Source organism: Grammomys surdaster, unplaced genomic scaffold, assembly GCF_004785775.1.
Source record: "Grammomys surdaster isolate TR1022 unplaced genomic scaffold, NIH_TR_1.0 130, whole genome shotgun sequence".
NCBI classification, from domain to species: Eukaryota; Metazoa; Chordata; class Mammalia; order Rodentia; family Muridae; genus Grammomys; species Grammomys surdaster.
The window spans coordinates 6,920,119-6,939,093 of record NW_021604588.1 but is presented as its reverse complement, the minus strand read 5'-3'; the positions used below and the strand labels follow the sequence as shown (position 1 = coordinate 6,939,093).

The window sequence follows — 18,975 nt, the reverse complement described above, 5'->3', positions numbered from 1 at the left end:
AAAATGAAACAGGTTTTTGTGATAAATGAGAGAGATAATAGATTACTTTGCTGTTGCTTATTGCTTGAGTTTGGGAAGGGTTTACTGTTTGAGTTTGCATTGGGTTTTGGGGGAAGGGTCTTGTTTTGCTTTTATTTGTTTGTTTCTGTTGCACCTGTAGCAGAGCTGCCCACCTCTCCATCACTCTGCTCCTGAAGGCCATTCCTCACCAAGGAAGGAAATCTTAATGGCCTTTTAAGTAGTCTTACCCTGCCCGTCCCATCTATTTTCTGCATAAATCAATTAAAATCAAGCTTTAAGAATCTAAATCTAGGGCTGGAGAGATGGCTTAGTGGTTGGGAGCACTGACTGCTCTTCCAGAGGTCCTGAGTTCAAATCCCAGCAACCACATGGTGGCTCACAACCATCTGTAATGAGATCTGATGCCCTCTTCTGGTGTGTCTGAAGACAGCTACAGTGTACTCATATATATAAAATAAATAAATAAATCTTAAAAAAAAAAAAAAAGAATCTAAATCTAACTTTCTCAGTAGCAAAACAAAATTGTTCTTGAGATTTGACCTGATTGTTCTCCAGGATCAGTTCCCACCTACTATCTCCACTGACCCCCTTTACTAGTTCATGAAAACACACTTCTCACACTCTATCTGGAGACCTAATTTTACTTTTTATTACATAAAATTCAAACACCTCCTTTGCACAACTACCTAAAATTTGATATTCTCTTGTTATAGATCTTTAATTTCTCTAACATATTGTTTTTGGTGATCTGGTAGAAAAAGAATGGGGCTAGCATTTGTCAATCCAGACTCCTATTCAGATTCCTATTCTTTTTGTTTTGTCCTTCTTCTTCTCCTTCTCCTTTTCCTCCTCCCCCTCCTCCTCTTCCTCCTCCTCCTCCTTTTTCTTCTTCCTTGACTTTATGTTTTTTCACTTTACATCACTTTACATCACAGGCCTCTGTCTCCTCCCAATCTCCCCTCACATAGCCTTCCCCCTTTCCCCTGAAAAGGAGGAAAACACACACACATACACACACACGAGTACCAACCCACCCTAGTACTGGCACAGCAAGTAACTGCAGGCCTTTGAGCCCTGAGAAAAGGGAATTTGACATAGATGTCCTATTTGTAGTTGAGCACTCTAATGTGACTTGCTCTCTGTAGTTTAACCAGTTGTAAAGTTTTTTATGTTAACTGCTGTCCACTAAACAAAGTATCTTCTTTAATGAGGTCTGAGAGCTTCACTAATCTGTAGATATAGAGACATGAATTTATAGGATAATTTAATACTGAGTTCATTTAGCAAATATTAATAGTAAGTTAGCACCTGGGGCTTATAAGCTTCCCAAACCATGGATTCTTGTCCAGATTAATAGTATTAAGCATATATTTCCTTATCCTTGTGGAGTGGGCCTTAAATACTATCAGAAAGTAGTTGGGTACCTCCATTTATGCTCCTATGTCACCAATGGTCATATGTTACCACATTGATCACTACTGTAACTCACAGAGTTCACAGCTAAGCAAGACTATTTGTGACTCCCCCCATACCCTAGTATAGCACCTTCTGGTACTGTGAAAGCTATCTAGCATGGAGAAAGCTTCTTAGTATCAACTTCATTTATCCATGCCCTGTGACTAAGGTGTGTGGTGTCTTTGGTAATAAGATCCAACCATCACATTATGGGTTACCAACAGCAATTACCTGTATTTGTATAAGATATTTATTAGTTCTGGACTTCTGTGATTTTTTCAGGTTAACTCTCCTACAACTTGTAGCTTCACAGATGTAATAGGCTTGAATAACTACAAAGTTATAACGTTACTCAAATAATTGTTTTGGCACAAAAAAAGAGATCAGATTTTATTTAAGGGTGGGGGGAGGGAGAAAGAGAGAGAAAGGGTAGGGGGCATATACTAACTGGCTAGATGGGTAAAAGACAAAAATCAAAGGGCAATGAAGACTATTAAGAGACATTAAGAGACCAAATTTGGGCATAATGACCTATAGTGTTCCTTTTTCTTCCATATAAGTTATATTTGCAAATCTGAAGTGAAGAGGAACATTCTGCATAGATGAAATAGAGGAAAGTATTTAGGGGTTAACAGACTATAAGTAGATAATGTGGTATTGACTGAAGCAAGGCTCATAGGCTTTAAGTTACTAATATTTAAGCTGTAAGTTAGTACTGGTTTCTGATCACTAGAGACCAGGATCTCCATTCAGAGTCACAGAGGATAAAGACTGTTGCCTTTGTGGTGAGAGACGGGTTATGAAAGTTCATGAACATGGCCAACTTCAGAGTTTTGTATTTATTTTGCTTATTTGATTAAAAGCTTTGACTTTGGAGGAGGGAAAATAACTAGAAAAATTAAAATATTCATCTGAGATTCAATATTGTACTCGTAAATCGGTATTTTTTTAAGTGTGGCTTTAATAAATATGATCTAGGTGTCAGCGCTGTGAAAACTGGTTCTCAGGCCTTGCTCCTAGAAGCCCTTTTCTGTAGAATGCAGATGAATCTGAGGAGTCAGTGGCCTGCTGTTTTCAATCATCCTGGCTGAATATGTTGTAGACTCTTGACCTCACTCTGTGAAGCTCTGATGCTATTGTGGAATGAGTCATTGGGCCGTGACTGCTTCTCTGGGCAACTGGCCCAGGCAGTTTAAAATAGTATTTTGTTGTTTGAGAGATAAGGCAAGGTAGTCCATTAGCCACTTCCCTTTCGTACAAGAGAGCCTATAAATTTCCTCTCCTTGATTGCTTTTACTATGTTCCGAGACCAGTTTTTGTTGACAAGAGAGGAGACTATTTAAGAGCTACAGGGGATGGGGTGGGAGACAGAAAGCAAAGAGGACTCGGGGCCATCATTATCCATGATGCACAAGAAATGCTATGCTAGCCCTAGCACTCAATGTTATGAACCACTTATTGGCTCATCACACAGATAATAAGGATTCTGAAGAAGGCGCCACTAAACCCTGGACTTTAGTTTATCACATTCCTTTCAGTGACCAGCCAGTCAGCTAAGAAGCAGAACACAAGGAGAAGAAGACTAGGTTATAAGGCTCTCTGTGTTTCTAAGAAGTTAAACCAGCCTCATTCCCCTGGAACAGATGTATCGGAATGGAAATGGTTTCGAAGCCCTGAGAGAAATATATATTATCTCTACAGGGCCCCTGGGTTCCAAAAGAGCAGAGTTGGAGCAATTATCCTGCATTGTGAAATTGAAGATTTCCATGCTGATTGTGCTACCCAAAAAATCAGGAATGTACTTTAATATATTTTGTACATGAATTTTCATTTCTCTGTTGCCAAACATTTCCAAAGTTTTTAGAGGCATATGACATAACCTTCTGGTGTATTTTTACAAACACTACAAGACTCCTCAATATTTCTGGGTCTTTGACTCAACTGTTTTGAACTCCAAATAGTTGCTGACTATGGGATGTAGGAAGTACTCTGTACCTTGTTGTCTAGGACATTCAGTGTGGACATGGTACTATGTGCTTCATGCCATCTCTGGGTAGGGGAGGGAATATTTCTTCTAAGGAAACAGTGTACTTAAAAACACAGAAAAGAATGCTTCTCTAATTTTCTTTAGCTATCAAAAAATTAAAAATAATGTTTTCTATGTTTTTTTAGTAGTGTTCTATTTTGTCCAACTTTGTGGATCAATACCCATTTTTTTCTCCCTTACTTTTAATTTGGCTTTTATGTGACTGATTCTGTGATGATAGTTTGGAGCTTTTAAATTTTCTACATTTATTAAGTCTCCTATATGTCTTTTAAACATGTAAGACTAAATCCACACACCAAAGTAGGACTCATCGAGCCAGCTTTAAGTGGTACAGTGTGATCTGGTACCTGGCTACCAGTGTGACACCAAGATAATCCCTTTGTCTCCAACGTGGAGGAATCAGAACGAGACTCTCCTGCTGCCTGTCCATTAGAAACTTTAGTCAGATGGAGGAGGAAGTAGAATGAGAGCAAAGGGAAGAAAAGCAAAGGTAGATGGCAGCATCACAGCCATCTAGGCTGAACTTTAAAACATTCCCCACTACTTCAAAAAGGGAAGGGAACAGCAGAACATTCCAAGCCTGGGCCTAGTAAGGAAACTTCAAGGGTACTTACTTCTAAGAGAGCTTTGAAATGAATTTCTTGAAATTGAGATCTGCAAAGAATTGGTGCCTGTCCCCTACCAAAAAAAAGCTAAAGCTGACTGTGGGCTATAATTTAGCCCCACCCAGGAAATCTGTTAGGAAGAGAAAGACCAACTGCTAATTGACAGAGAGAGAAAGATTTCTTTTCATTGAGGTGGGACTGCACAGTCCCTGATCCCTACAGGCAAATCGACGAGGTTGTAGGTTAATGTTAGAATATCCCCATGTTCTTTCAGATTGAGGAGAATGTCCGTTTTTACTTGAAGGGAATCCTCAAACTGCTGACCTTTCAGTCATATTTCTGCTTCTCCTATCTAATAAACAAAAATGACTCAGAAATTGTCTCATTGGGAAAGGAAAGCATCTTATCTCCAAGGTTTTCAGATGCATTTCACCTAAAGAACTTGCTTAGTTAAAACAGGACAGGGATGTGAAAGATCACAAGCCTTGTAGTTTGCAGTCCCCACAACAACTCTGCCTCCTTATAGATACTGTAAACCTGAGAAGCTCTTAGAAACTTTATAAAAAATGCTATAAATATTTTAAAAAAAACAGGACAGGGGTTGCATCACTTTTCAACTAAGTGCTGTCTACAGAAGCAGACACGTATCCACAGTATCGTCATGCTTGTTACAGCTTGGATGAGGGAAAGTGGAAGGCAGAGGGCTATTAGTGTGAGCTGAGTCTTAGATGGGTGAATCTGGGCAGGGTGAAATAGCTGAGAAGGGTAGAAGTGAGAAATGAACTGTCTGACTCATCAGCAATGGAGGCGGCTGTAGCCAACACGAACTGTATCTAGCTCTCACTTCTGCAAGTTCTACCACTTGCCAAGATTGTGTCTGTATGGGAAAGGACTTCTCTAATGTAATTTTGTGCTCTTTAAGTAACTAACTTGACTATAACCCAAGGACAAATCAATTGCAGTACAATTATGAATACATATTTTATTGTAGTTTTAAAATAGAAAAAAAGGAGCTGAGTATACATTGAAAGCAAAGGCTGAAATGATAACATTGGAAGAAATTCAGATGCTATATGTTGCTAGCTATCCCTCTGTCTGAAGTACAGAAACCTCTACTGGTTAAAAAAAAAAATCACAATTCTGTTGGGCCTTTGCTAGGAATGTGGCAATACCATTTTGTCATTTTGTCTTCCTTTATTGTCCTAAGAATGAGACAGGGACAGAATGGTATCATTAAGTTCCACAGAAATAGCTCTGTGGATAACGTGCCTGCTATGTAAGCATAAGCATCTGAGTTCACATCCATGTGATATCCAGGCATAATGGCACACACACCTGTAATCCGAGAACTGTGGGTGGTGAGGTAAAGCAGCAATAGCTAGATCACTAGTGCCAAATGGTGGGCCAGCCAAGCCAAATAGATAAACTCTGGGTTCAGTGAGAGAACATATCTCAAAGATTAAGGGGAAGGGGAACTAAGAAAGACATTCAATGCCCTACCCACAAGCACATACACACTTGCACAGACTAGACTCTCCCACAACACATATATGTACACACCTAAACAAACAACATAACACAGACACACACAGAGAGGAGAGGAGGGGGGAGGGGGAGGGAGGAGGGGGAGAGGGAGAGAGACACAGAGAGAGAGACAGAAAGAGACAGAGAGACAGAGAGACAGAGAGAGAACTTTTACAAACAAAGAATGGTGTCCTAGTGAACCAGTTTTCCAAAATTAATGTTCTGGTTTGTAATGTTTCTCAATCTCCATTGTATAAAAATTCTCAGACTACGCAATTCCTAAAAATCAAACTATTGGTTCCTATGAAATAGTGGTAGCCTAAACACAAAAAATAGCAACACTGACAAGTTTTTATAAATACATATGATATAATTTTAATTTCCTGAGAAGATATGCAGACACAAGAGTCTTTGTTCCCTATGGCAATTCAGCAAGTATTCATAAAAAAATTAAGAAGAAATAGCTTAGCCTATATTAAGTATTTTTGTTACATGTAATAAAAATATTTTAAGTTAGTTTTATATAAAATATCACTATATAGCTTTTCACAAATACCCATAAATATTATAAATTGGTTTAAAATACTTTTCAACAAAAACTCACAAGCTGGCTAAATTTAACAGAGTCCAAAATTTGAACACAAATGTTCATTATTATTTGAAAAGTCAGCATGCTTGAGTGAGATGGACTTTTCCAACAGTATCCTGGATCTTCTTGCTCCAGGCAAGACGAGGAAAATGTCTGCTGGTAAAGAATGGCTGTCTTGTAGCTTCATTCTGGCCACCTGGGGTAAAGGCGATACACCCATTTCAAAGTTGAATTTATTCCATTTTAGAGATGTATGATGAGACCATAGAGACATCAGTTTCAAAGCAGAGAGCATGTGAGTGACATAATGAAGACCCCACTCGCTTAATTCATTGTGAGTTCTGAGTTGAGGTAAGAATCTCAGGATTCATCTATCCATGTTCTCACTGTGCAATTTTTTTCCCAAAAAAATCTACCCCATTAACATCATAGCATTGTAGTGTGGTATAGGAAAACTGTTATAATTGCCAGTTAGAGAACACAAACCAAAAATGTGCTACCATTGCATAATACAGCCAGAGAAGTACCAATTTCTGGTGTTAAATCTGATGAGAATTGGTGTAAACTGTCATTTTTCTATTTACAGCATTTATGCACATATACACACAAAAGCAACGAAAGGTTAGGGGAAAGTTCAGAATGAACCTGCATCCTGAGACTGACAAAAAAAAAAAATTCCCAGATCAATTCCATTTCATGCTATATCATCCTCTGTCCCTATAGGCTTCATAAAAACACCTCTAAAGAAAGGTAGTGTTGGCATGTCTTGGCCACTCTACCAGTCTGACATTTCACTAGGAGGCTCAGAAGGTGAGAGTCTGAAGGGATTAAGGTAAAACAGCTCAAGGAAATTATGATGGAAAAAAAGTCCAAGCTACTGCCCTACACCCTTTTTGCAAGCCAAGTAAGACTACCATAGAAACAGGATCATTCTACCCAGGGATCAAGATTAGACAGATATTCATTGGAAGAGTTTCTGTCTTCTGTTGCCCATACTCCTTTTATGATGGTTTGTACAAGTCCATTTGCAGACCTGACATTAGTGATTTGGCCCATTTACTGAATCCTCTTCAGACAGATATGAGGGTTAAATTTTTATATGCCAAGAGGCTCTGTTTGTGTTGATTTGTAAGCCCTCACAAACTGTGTACATTGCCAACAATCAACTCCCTCCAACCCACCCACTAGCATCTCTGGATACACTGAAGAAGAAAAGAAGACCAAACCCAATCTCTAGGAGATGAATGAGAGATCTGGCATTAAAATGATCCCCCAGTATGTATTATTTTTCTGAATATGGTCTTTAGAGTTGAACAGCAAATGTATGGTGTCTCCAGCATGTAGTTCATAGATCCCTCCTATAGGTAAGATTTGAAAATCATTCATTAGAGTTTGCAGGACATCATTGTTTTTTAATATTTGTACTACAAAGGGAGCAGGATTGTTTCTTAAGTATCTCTTATCCACAGGAATCACTTGGCCATAGATTAAATACACGCCTTTCTGAAGTATCTTCAGCATCCCATCAGATGTCATGTTCACACAATGAGGTTCAGGAGATGTCATTTGCCATTTTGAGGATAAGAGTTCTATAAGAAATTGAAAAGGAAGAAGAAAAAATTATGTTTACATTATTATTTCATCCTCTATCTGGTCGTGATATTTTCTTTACTGCCTTCAGGTAGATTCTTTACCTGAACTATACTACTTTTCCCAGACCATATTTTAAATCTACTGTAAGAATAAACCATCTCTCTGTTTTTGAGAAGCTGCAGATCCTTATGGCTCTGTACCTCTTCTCAGGTAATATGAATGAGGAATGTAGTGGGAGGGATAGAAGAATCATACAACAAAAGTAGAATAAGGATTGCTTATAATCCACACATCCCCATCTCTTTCTTGTATGAATACTATTTACTCTGTGGTGTTTTACCAATGACACAGTCCGTAATCAATCTACACTTAACATTGCTCTCCTCTGACTACCCTGCTCTATACTGCTTTAATTTTCTTCATATAAGGTGTCAGCAAGAAGCATGTTATAAATTAATTTTGCCATTTTTCTACTGTCTTACATCCATTTGAGTATGATGTCTTTGATAATAAGTATTCTCCATTTTTTCCAATTGCTATACTCCCATCACCTGAATAAGTTCTCAGAATTGTGTGTGCTCAACAAACTTTTATTTTGACATAGGATTCTGGCTGTATTGCCTGGTCTGGGCTTAAATGGCTGTGAGTTCAAGTGGCCCTCCCAGCTCAGCATCAGCAAACATCTACAAATTGATTGACAGGTCTGTATTTCTGAATTTCATGCTTTGTATTTAAAATATGGCTCTCCATGCCACTTTCAACCTCACATAGCATTATCTAGCTTACCTCCAAATATTTACTAGTACAAATTAATTAATATATGTGTATTTAATTAAATATAACTATCCCTGGTCTAATATTGCCATATGGGAAGTGGGATATGTGTACAAATTTAATCATTTCTTTTCCCATGTATTACATTGAAATATTTCCCTAAATGATAGTGGTCTTGTACAGCTATGTAACTTCAGGGCCCCGATAAGTGCTTTTACTGATTCAAAGTTTTTAATATGGATTTTGCTCTAATTTTTCATAGCTTTAGTTATAGAGAGAATAGCCTAAAAGAGGTTAGCGGACTTAGACTCTCATTCATGCTTAAATAACTAGGATAAGTAGATGCTGGAAGATAATGAAGGAATGAGCAGGAGAAATGAGAATGGAGGAGTATAAGCAAAAACAAAGACTTGCTGCATGCATCTCCAGTGAACTCTACATTTCTCCTTGGTGGCATGCAGTGGGTGGGTCTCCAGGAGCAAGTCTATTTTTTTCCTATTTAATTCAGTTTTGGGATTTTTTTGCAAAAGAACACCTTAGCATCGTTTTTTATCACAGCAAGGAAAATTTTTAAACACATTATATATTCTATTCCTTTCACTGAAAAAAACAAAACACAAAATTAGAGAGAGACACATTCAAAGACTGCCCTAACCTCTGGGCACCAAAGTATCTTGAAAAACTGGAGCAAAAGATGAAGAGTGAAAAACCAAATTAAAGAAATTGTCTACTATCAAATGAAAATGTGTTCCTTGGCCATGCAAACAATAAAAATATGTATACACTTGATATTTTGCAAGTGTTCTAAGGAATATTCTGAAACTTAGTGTGATGGTTAGTTTACTTATCAAATTGATACAATCTATAATCACCTGAGAAGAGAGCCTAAGGAAGAACTGTCTATATCAAGTTGGTTCTAGATATGGGAAAATCCAGCCCACTATGGTTGGCGCCATTCCCTAGGCAAGATGTCCTGAACTGTAAAGAAGTAGAGAAAAGAAACTGAATCTAAGAAAGCAAGCAAGTAAGCAAGTGCACTTCATTTCCCTCTGCTCTTGACTGAATGTGACTAGATGCTTCAAACTCCTGCGGCTATGATTTCTCCACATTGAGGGACTGTAATCTGCACTTGTGAATTAAAATAAATCCTTTTTCTCCAGAAGTTGCTTTTTGTCAGGGTATCTTATTAAAAACAACAGAAATGAAACTAAAACACTCAGCAGCACTGTTCTCCATGTTTTCTGAGCGAATGTCAGGTGACTGTCATGGAAAGTGACTCAGAAGCAAGGAGGAAATGCTTCTTCCTTCCCTTCTATGCACTTACTAACAGTAGCATTGGTTCCCAGATGCTAGACATTAGACATGTATGAAATACAAGAAATGCTTTGATGAAAGGTTGTAGGAATCTGACAAATATCCTTAATAAACCACCAAACTTGAAGCTGATTGCTGTATGCAGATCCACAAGTATTTTAGTGGGATGTCTATGCCTGCTAAGAGTATCGCCAGGTGTGGATTTGTCAATCAGGCTCAGTTCTGGAGCCTCAGCTCTCACTGGGCAGATGGCAAGTATGGGATGAGTGACTGTAGTAACAATAATTGAAAGTGAGCAAAAGGATGCACGGGCTTCCTGAGGGCACTGGCAGTTGCCTCTTGCCTCAGAATCTAACAGAAATGAAAGGAAACCATGGAAGATGGGTTACTTACCAAACTTAACCATGCAGAGGTCTTTGGCAGTTGGCTGTAGAAGGAAAAGAAGAACTTGTCAGAATGATGGCACCATTGCTACTTGCTTGACTAATTATTTAGAGCTTAAAGTTTCTGAAGCAAACTACTTTCCAACCCCCCCAACCCCTCCCCTAAAATGCTACCCCCCAACATACAAACACAGACACCTATACAACTGTCTTACTTCTTTCTCTCTACAGATGACGGGCTCTGTCCTTTACATTTGACTTACAGTCGGCTTTGACATTAAAGTTTTAGGAAGACAGGAGGAAGCAAGTGAGAATGGATACACAGGCAGAGGTGTATTAGGCACACTAGTTTAGCTGTATATGGAGACAAAGGAAAGCATGAATAGAGCACTGAGCAGCATTGTTTTAATTTTTAAAATGATGTCATTGAATGATAGATTTGATAATGAGAAGAAAGGTAACAGATCTTTTTTTTGGGGGGGGGTCTTTCATCCAGGACTTTGGTGTTTCCTTCTGTTCATTTACCTTTGACATACAAGGCAAGTGTTGAAGCTGTGTTATTCCTCTCTAGTTTACTACAAACACCAGTCTCCATATCCCTATCATTTCCCAAAAGATGATCTGTTGCATATGGGAAAAAATAATGGAACCTCTGCTTATGTTTCAATTTAATTAAAATAACAGTAAATTGGCTCTAGAAATGTTTAATGTATAGAAAACCAAATGCCATGTATAATAACTAGGATGCCTTCAGAATCAGAAACAAGTGTTTCAAAATGTCTGCAACATGCCTCATCTTACGGTCTGAAAGGTGACATTAATTATGGCTAATTTACAAATGCAATCACTTAAATGCCATTAAATGCTTCAGAGTAAAAAGGCACAAACATCAAAGTTTTTGGTACTCAAAATGTGCTCATCCCACTAAAAAATGCTCAAAAAACTTTTTAAAAGATGGAGATTGATACATGTCTCTTTTAAAGGATTTGTCCAACTATTATGTTAGGGGGAAAAACAAAGAGAATGGAAGGTAAAAGCAATGAAGTCGGTTAGGCATGGATTGGAGTCTATAAACCAGAAAGCACAGTGCCTCTGACCAAGGGGCTGGCAGAGGGGAAAAAAGCCAACTGGTTTAATAGAGCGATGTATGCCTGTCATAATAGCACACAGGCGGAAACAGGAGAACTGTGGCTTTTAGGTCTATCTAGGCTATATCTAAAAGGAAGGAAGGAGTAACTGGAGTTCCTGACATGAATACTGGCATGAGGCAATGGGAAGAAAGAAAGATTTGGGACTGCAGTCATTAAAAAAAAAATTAAGTTAATTGCCCAAAATGGCAAGACTAAGAAGAATAAAGTAAGAGGGGAACCACCACAACTTTTGACGTGTTGATTTGTGGTGCTTATTAGATATCAAGTAGACAGTTAGAGATAAGATGCCAACACTCATTGCTTTCAGACATGACATTATATGTGAACATCAAATCCATGAAGGTAATTTTCAATTGGTATAGTCAAAAATCATAAATCATACTAAATTAGTCTATAAATCTCAAGTTACTGTATTATATAATGTTAAGCTAAATTTAAGGAAATAAAACAAATATCAAATCACTAGGGCTCTGAATGTGACTAAGAGATAGAGAGGGTCAGCATCACAGAAACAATATTTCAACTATTTTATTATAAATGTTAATCTATTATAGACAACTTACCAACTTAACTAAAGCAAAATAGACTGGGAAGTCTGTCTTAAACTTTTAGAGTTGTGAGTTTCCATCTCATGTGTCTGTTTTGTGTACATGGTATTATTCCAAGACATGAGATACTATTTAGTGTACATCTGTTGGGAGTTATAATAAAAGAATCTTATACTGATAAGTGGGTGCAATAGAAAAGGGGAGAAGCCAGGAATCTAAAAACTAAAAGACACTGGATCTCCTGAAACCCATTGTACTCTTGCGATTATTTCATCCACATTTTTGGTTTTCTTAGAAAAGATGTCCAAAGTCAGTCAGCACAAAGACTGACAGGCTTACAGCAGGGACTCCCAGAACTCCAGTTTCCTTATCTATTAACCAGGGAGTACGAGCAGGGTTCACTGAACCTGTTGTTCTTCCTTTACTATGCTTATTTTTGGAGAGGACTTCTCCAGACATGCTACCTGAAGCTTCTCAGTAAATATCAGCTATTTTGATAATGATGCCGATTATAAAAACAAATTAAACAAACAACTTAATTATCTATAGTCTCAACACTATACTAGCATTATAAGCAAGAGAGAGAAATTTAATGTACAATTGTTACCTCTCAGAAAGTATTCTAACTAGAATGACATGATCACACATATGAAGCAATCAAGTAGCCCCCAAAATATAAATGTCATGGGTTTTGTTCCAGCTATCACCATGTGTAAGGAATACGCAGAAAATCTAAATCTATAGATGAATGAACTGACAGAAACAAACATCCAGAAAGCCTATTGCTAGCTGCTTTAGTATCTATTTAGGGTTAGAAAACACCACTGAGTTCATCTGTAACTATTGCCATAAGTAAAATGTAATTGGAAAAGTATCAGTTTGGTTGAAAGATGAGGTCTTTTACTGAGGAAAGGAGGTCAGACAAACCATGCATATTTTAAATGACTTTGTTGGTTTGTATTCATTTTGTAAACCTTATAAGTAACAATGGTATGAATATTAATCACAGCCATCTAGAGCCTAGCATGAGTCAGGCACATTACTGCCTCATTATTCCTTAAGGCAACTCTGTAAGAATTACCATGTTCCTTCTGCAGATGAGGAAATGAGAGCATGGTGATGAAGCAATAAGCCCAAGGTCATAAGGCTGATAAGAGAGGCTGGCATCCCCAACCAGACTCTTATTCAAAACTCTCCCTCACTCCTACGACTCACTGAGGCAGTTTCTATTTATAATTCTGGTGATGTTACGAAAAGCTACAAACAAAGCTTTCCGTTTACTCTAGTTTGCTTTTATTTAGAAGGATCAGTTGCTCTTCTAACCTCACTTTAGTTTAAGACTAGATTGACTTGGTTTGTCTCAGAATGACCAAAGCAGACTCCAAGCTAATCCTGACCGCATATGTTTGGAAACGAAATCTACTCTGTCTGTTTGCAAGCTACAGTTGAACAAATTCCATTTTCCCTGCTGGAATTCCACCCTTCATCACTGAAGAAAGGGACTTTCCTGACTATTTGGATTCTTCAGAGACAACTTTTGTGAACTACTTTCATGGAGGAGTTGGCCAACCTTCTTGAGCTTGAGTCTAGTCTACTAACTAGATGTCTCCTGGAAGAGAGAGAGGAAAAAAATTATCCCAGGATGATTTCTGATGATCTGAAAGAAACCAAGTTTCATATCTTACTTTTAAAATAAGAGGTTTTTTTTTTTTAAATGAGGATTTTTTTTTTTAGAAGAAGAGATTTTTAAAGATAGAGATTTGCACCAAAAAAAAAAAAAATGATGGAGTGGAAGAAAAAAAAAAAACCAAACTTCTAAGATCTTAAGTATGGAAAGGTGGAAGTGACCACCTCATAATGACATACCACCTGCCAGCCACTCAACTCTCTCTCTGCTCAAGACATTTATTTGTAGCTAATAGGGAAAGGGTAATCCTGAAGGCCAGTGCCATTTCCACAGTAACTATGCTGCCAAGCATCCTGACAGGGAAAAAGACTCCAAAACTTTTTACTTCCCTAAATTTGGGATAAACTCTTAGTTATGTTTAGAAGAGGAACCCTTCATTGAAAGGGGTGTGTTGATTTGAGAGGATAATCTGGAATCAAAGTTTCAGAAATCATGAATTAACTAAGTTTGATTGTGGGAAGAGCTGTCACTCAGAAAGATATTTTCCTCAGCAACTCATCACAGGAAGGACTCAGTAGCACCTAGACTCACTGATGCTCAGAGCCACCTGACTTATAAGACCTGAGGAAGTTTGCAGGAGGAAAAAAGCATTTCCAGTGTGAAATTAATGCATTCTCATCTTTCCTCCTTTCAACACTTGAGGATGCTGATCGTCTGTTCAACATTCATTGCTTCAGAAAGTTCATGTCTTGGTTCATTCTTTGGAAGGGTGGGGCTGGGGTTAGAACTCCCTCTGCCTTTCATCCATTTGTACAGTTACAGACTACAGGATAATGGGCTCCTGTGTAAGCCTTCAGCCAGTACCACACTAACTAACCTCCACTCAGCAGTGCATCGATTCCTGTACATCTTTTCTCAATATCTTGCCAATGTAGAACCAGACCTTTGAGATCATCGCTGGTTGGTCTCCTTAGAAAAGTGTTTCTGAGCTCACATCACAACTCTTTCTTACAAAGGTATACATCATTTTATTCTGCCCAAGATTTAGTATCTTTTAATATACCCAGAAATAGGCCAACTTTTGAATTATTTAATTCCTTTCTGGTCTTTCTGGTAAATGCTTTTTTCTGTTTGTTTTGTTTTGTTTTTGTTGTTTTGTTTTCTCTGTGTAGCCCTGGATGTCCTGTAAGAGAAAACACTTCTAGAAAGAACCTAACTGATATACATTCCCAGTTCAGATCTCTTCTAGACCCACAATTTACACTAGTGTTCAATGGGAAATTCCTGATAACTGTCAGGGGCTTCCCAAACAGATATGTGCTCCTTCCTCCTCCATGAAGCCTTCCCTGGTCACCCCAGCCCAAAGTCATTGTCCTCATAAACTACAACTATATATGGTTTATCCTACTCGTAGGTAAATCTCTGAGGACTGTAATTACAGCTTGCAGGATATTAAGTAAATAAATCCATGTTGCAGACCTAAAAACTAGAATCAGAACAGTGATACAACTTTCTCAAATGTGCACAGCTGGTTATGGGAAAGCTAATCTAGAACTGGAACTCAGGTTTTCCTTTTTTCTAGTTTGGCACAATGCCTGTTGCAGACCTAAAAACTAGAATCAGAACAATGATACAACTTTCTCAAATGTGCACAGCTGGTTATGGGGAAGCTAATCTAGAACTGGAACTCAGGTTTTCCTTTTTTCTAGTTTGGCACCATGCCTGTCTTCAATATGCACTTGCTTCCTGTTACTTTATTCTGTCTCCCATTATTATTTTGTGACTCTTCCCCCAATGAGACCACAGCTTGTCTGGAATTACCTGAAGTCAAGCACCATGTTTCAGGTCTCTTCTTTGCCTATCAAGAAGGTACTAATGGAATCCCAGGAAGGAAAAAAGAACCTCCACAGACTAAAGTCTTGGTTTAAACATGTAATTCTATCTAGTTCAAGCCTACAGAGAACTTATAGTATTTTCTGGTGTCTTTTGTCTTAAAACATTTAGATGAATAAAAACCCATTTGAAGAGCTATGTCATTACAAGGCTTAAACTGTTTACACTATTTGTACTGTCAAATGTCTTCCTTCCCACTACCTCTAGTAATGCTGAGTGGCAATGATAATAATAGGACTAACAAATAAATAACATTTATATGATATAATTAGCAGCTGTAGGCTCTATTACCACCTTACCTTGAGTGAAGTGTAGATCAGTGTACCCAAGGCACAGAACAGCATCAGCAACAGAGCAACTATGCATAAGAACCATGGCTTCCTGAACCTCTTTGCCCCTCGAGGACTTGACTGGCTCAAAGGCATTTCCTCCATGAGGCTAGAACTCGTTCTCTGGAGAAATGAGAACTGCGGAAAGCAGATACTCACAAGTGATAGATGAACAGTGCAATGTCATGTTTTATAGTAATTAGCCAGCCGTGGGTGTGAGAGGTGGAGTTTTCCTTTGGAACACTTCTAAGCTAAGCACTCGCAGTCATCCTGGCACCAGGCCAAACATACAAAGGAATGAGAAGGCTTAGAGCCAACAGAAACATGGGCGGGCAGACGAAAGCCACTACGAGGGAAGTTCAGAAGGAAAAAGTCTTTCCTGAAGAAGAGGAAGTACTGTGTGCATGCACAGCCAGCCTCGGATGCCATAAGACACTGCATTCCAAATTATTTCCAAGTAAGAAAAAGTCTTGTAAGACTAAATAAAATTTAAAACTAAGTTTTGCGATACTGCAGATGTAACAACTGGGTAAGACAGAGAGGTGAGAAGCTGAAGAGTAAGGATGCATGGTTTAAACAGCATGGTTCTCATGAAGTTGTACACTTCACATTGGTACCATTTTAGAGATACATGTGTTTTGTTTGTCAGTCACACCTTGGTAGAAGTTTTAAGACATCAAATCAAAGCTATAATCACACACAAAAAATATTCTAAGTTACAAAATGTGTTTATTCTGAAATAGTCTTGAAATAAAAGCAGCAACTAGGGGATAGAGAGATGGCTTGACCAGTAAGAGCATGTTTAGTTCCCAGCAGGGTGTTAAAGGTTGGGGGTTCCTCAAACCACTAGCAGCTGATGAAGTGGAAATCACAGTCCAGAGAGCATTTTGTAACAAAGCTAGATCTGTCTTGGTTTCACACTATTTTGGGCAGTATTTCCTACTGAGTTGTCAAAATTTCAACTTGACCCTATTGTATCTTGAAAATAAGCTACTCTTGAGGAAAATGGTAATAGAAAGATAATTCTTCAATGTATCAGATATTTTAATGACTATTGTACTAAATACCATCTCAGAGGGATGAATGAGAAATTGACTCTTGAGGAAGAGCACCTTTCTGTAAATCTCGACCCTGTTTCATGCCCACCACCGAGAAGCAGAGCTTTTTCTTTCTTGCTCATCCTATCTCCCCTTTCTTGTATCCTGTCCAAATGTTAGACGGAACTTCTGCTTACTCACCTCAGTAGAGATGCATTCTCATGAGTAACTGGTCCAAGTAGAAATCCACATCCACCTTCAGATAAGGTTGGGCTTGGTGTATTCTTATTTTAGCTATATGACAGTATCTAAAAAAAATTGACACAGTTATCTTGAGAAGAATGTACATTCCAGGGCTTCTTTCCATTAAATGGGACCCAGAAATGATGAAAGTTCAAGTCAGCACAGGAGACACTAGGGAAGGATTTTGGCATTCTCAAGTTTTGAGTCATAACTGGTTCCTTGTTAGCATAAACCAGAAAGAATATTTTGTGCCATCCCAGGATTTGACAAAGGCAGATGAATACCAAATCCAATATTTGCCTTAATTTAGGGATCTCTTGGCTTAGGTATTTGTAAATGAAAATTTAAACAATCTTAAAATCCAACTAGCAAATCTAATTTTTCTTTTATATTTGAGATATAATTATGTAATATATTCCTTCCTTTTTATCCCTTCAAACCCCCCAATATACACCTTCTTGCATGGAGATTTGGGAGAAAGTTTAAATCACAGTTACCAAAGAATTTTCCACCCAACCACATTAAAACCATACACATAGGGAGATCTGTGTCCATATGGATATTACATATAAGACAGAAATAAAAAAAAAATCTAAGTAAGTTGAAATCATTGAAAAGGTAGGTTAGGAATGGTTATCATAGCAGAAGGAAATAAAATGCTTTTTCCCCGAAGGAATAATAAAACCTAAGGAATATGTTAAGAGACACCTAAAAATGTTAGAAATTAAATTAAATGAAAATGTTTTAAAAAAAATTTAAAAATCTTTTTCAGGTTGAAAGAAAGGGATCTGAGATGCACTCAATCAAATAATGTAAATATATTCATTATTGTCTTAAATTGAGAATGAATTAATTATATAGATATGTAGTTGTAATTCAATTATGGATTAGTAACACCAAAACATATTAGACATTCACTCTGCATAATCATTACATTTGAACATTAAGCAATCCTTCATTAAATGGTCCTCTATAAACATGATCAAGGTGACACTTGGAAGGATAATTCATTAGCTTATACAAATGGAAGAGGAATTGAATCTTCATCTGTTGAACCAGAACACTCATTGTGAGAGTCTGTCTCTATACTAGATATATATGGTGGGAAATGTGTAATATCGGTGACAGAGCATCAATACATGATCAGCTTCCTCTATACCTCTGTGTAACTTGGATCTACAGACCTTGGCCCAATCTCCTCTTACAACTATTTATTTTTATTTCGTTCTGGTTGATAGTGTATGGCATCTCACATTCAATCAGAAATATATACTAAGTCAGAACTTAGTGAGGAATGATGCACAGGATCTAAACTACTCTAGATATTAGAGTATTTCCTGCCATGTTTTCTCAAACATGGCACATCTGAGATAAATAAATGAATGTAATTACATACAGAATAGAGAAGAGGAGGAGAAAAGGGAAAAGAGGAGAGGGAAGGAGGGGAGGAGAGGAGAACGGAAAGTATTGAGAGAGGAAGAGGAGGGGTATGAAAAGAGTTGAAGAGGAGAGGACAGGAGAGGAGACGTTATTACATAATTAGTATTTCAATCATGGAATTTTAATGCAAGAACTATTAAGATTTGAATTAAAATACAATAAATAATAAAATAAAATGAATTCCATCAAAAAAAGATTGATAAATGTCTACTATATAAAAATAATTATTGGACAAAGTATGTAGCCTAATCAGTGGTTGAGTGTTTGCCTAACCTATACAAGGCCCTGAGTTTGATCACCTAGCCCCAACACAAAAATGCTAGCTAGTAAATAATTCACTATGTGTAAGTAAATATATATGTTCATCTATATGTAGATATGTGTATCTATATGTGAAGATGT

At 37.7% G+C, this 18,975-nt stretch overlaps 1 protein-coding gene across 1 annotated transcript; it reads right to left on the bottom strand.

The window, feature by feature from the left end:
- Positions 1 to 6,001: 6,001 nt before the first annotated feature.
- On the bottom strand, positions 6,002 to 17,169 carry Tnfsf18 (TNF superfamily member 18). The gene is made up of 4 exons (XM_028761130.1): positions 17,092 to 17,169; positions 15,824 to 15,991; positions 10,316 to 10,349; positions 6,002 to 7,830 (listed from the first exon to the last, which is right to left on the bottom strand). Exons 2-4 carry the CDS (start codon positions 15,956 to 15,958, stop codon positions 7,475 to 7,477), a joined length of 525 nt encoding a protein of 174 aa, XP_028616963.1. The 5' UTR covers positions 15,959 to 15,991; positions 17,092 to 17,169; the 3' UTR covers positions 6,002 to 7,474.
- Between the last annotated feature and the right edge of the window lie 1,806 nt (positions 17,170 to 18,975).

What these genes read in the sequence shown, in the direction of transcription:
- Tnfsf18 (XM_028761130.1), bottom strand. Translation starts at nt 15,958, where the DNA reads ATGGAGGAAATGCCTTTGAGCCAGTCAAGTCCTCGAGGGGCAAAGAGG. An exon ending in TGATCTACACTTCACTCAAG is followed by an intron (nt 10,350 to 15,823) that starts GTAAGGTGGTAA and finishes TTCCTTCTACAG; the next exon opens with CCAACTGCCAAAGACCTCTG. An exon ending in CCTCTGCATGGTTAAGTTTG is followed by an intron (nt 7,831 to 10,315) that starts GTAAGTAACCCA and finishes AATTTCTTATAG; the next exon opens with AACTCTTATCCTCAAAATGG.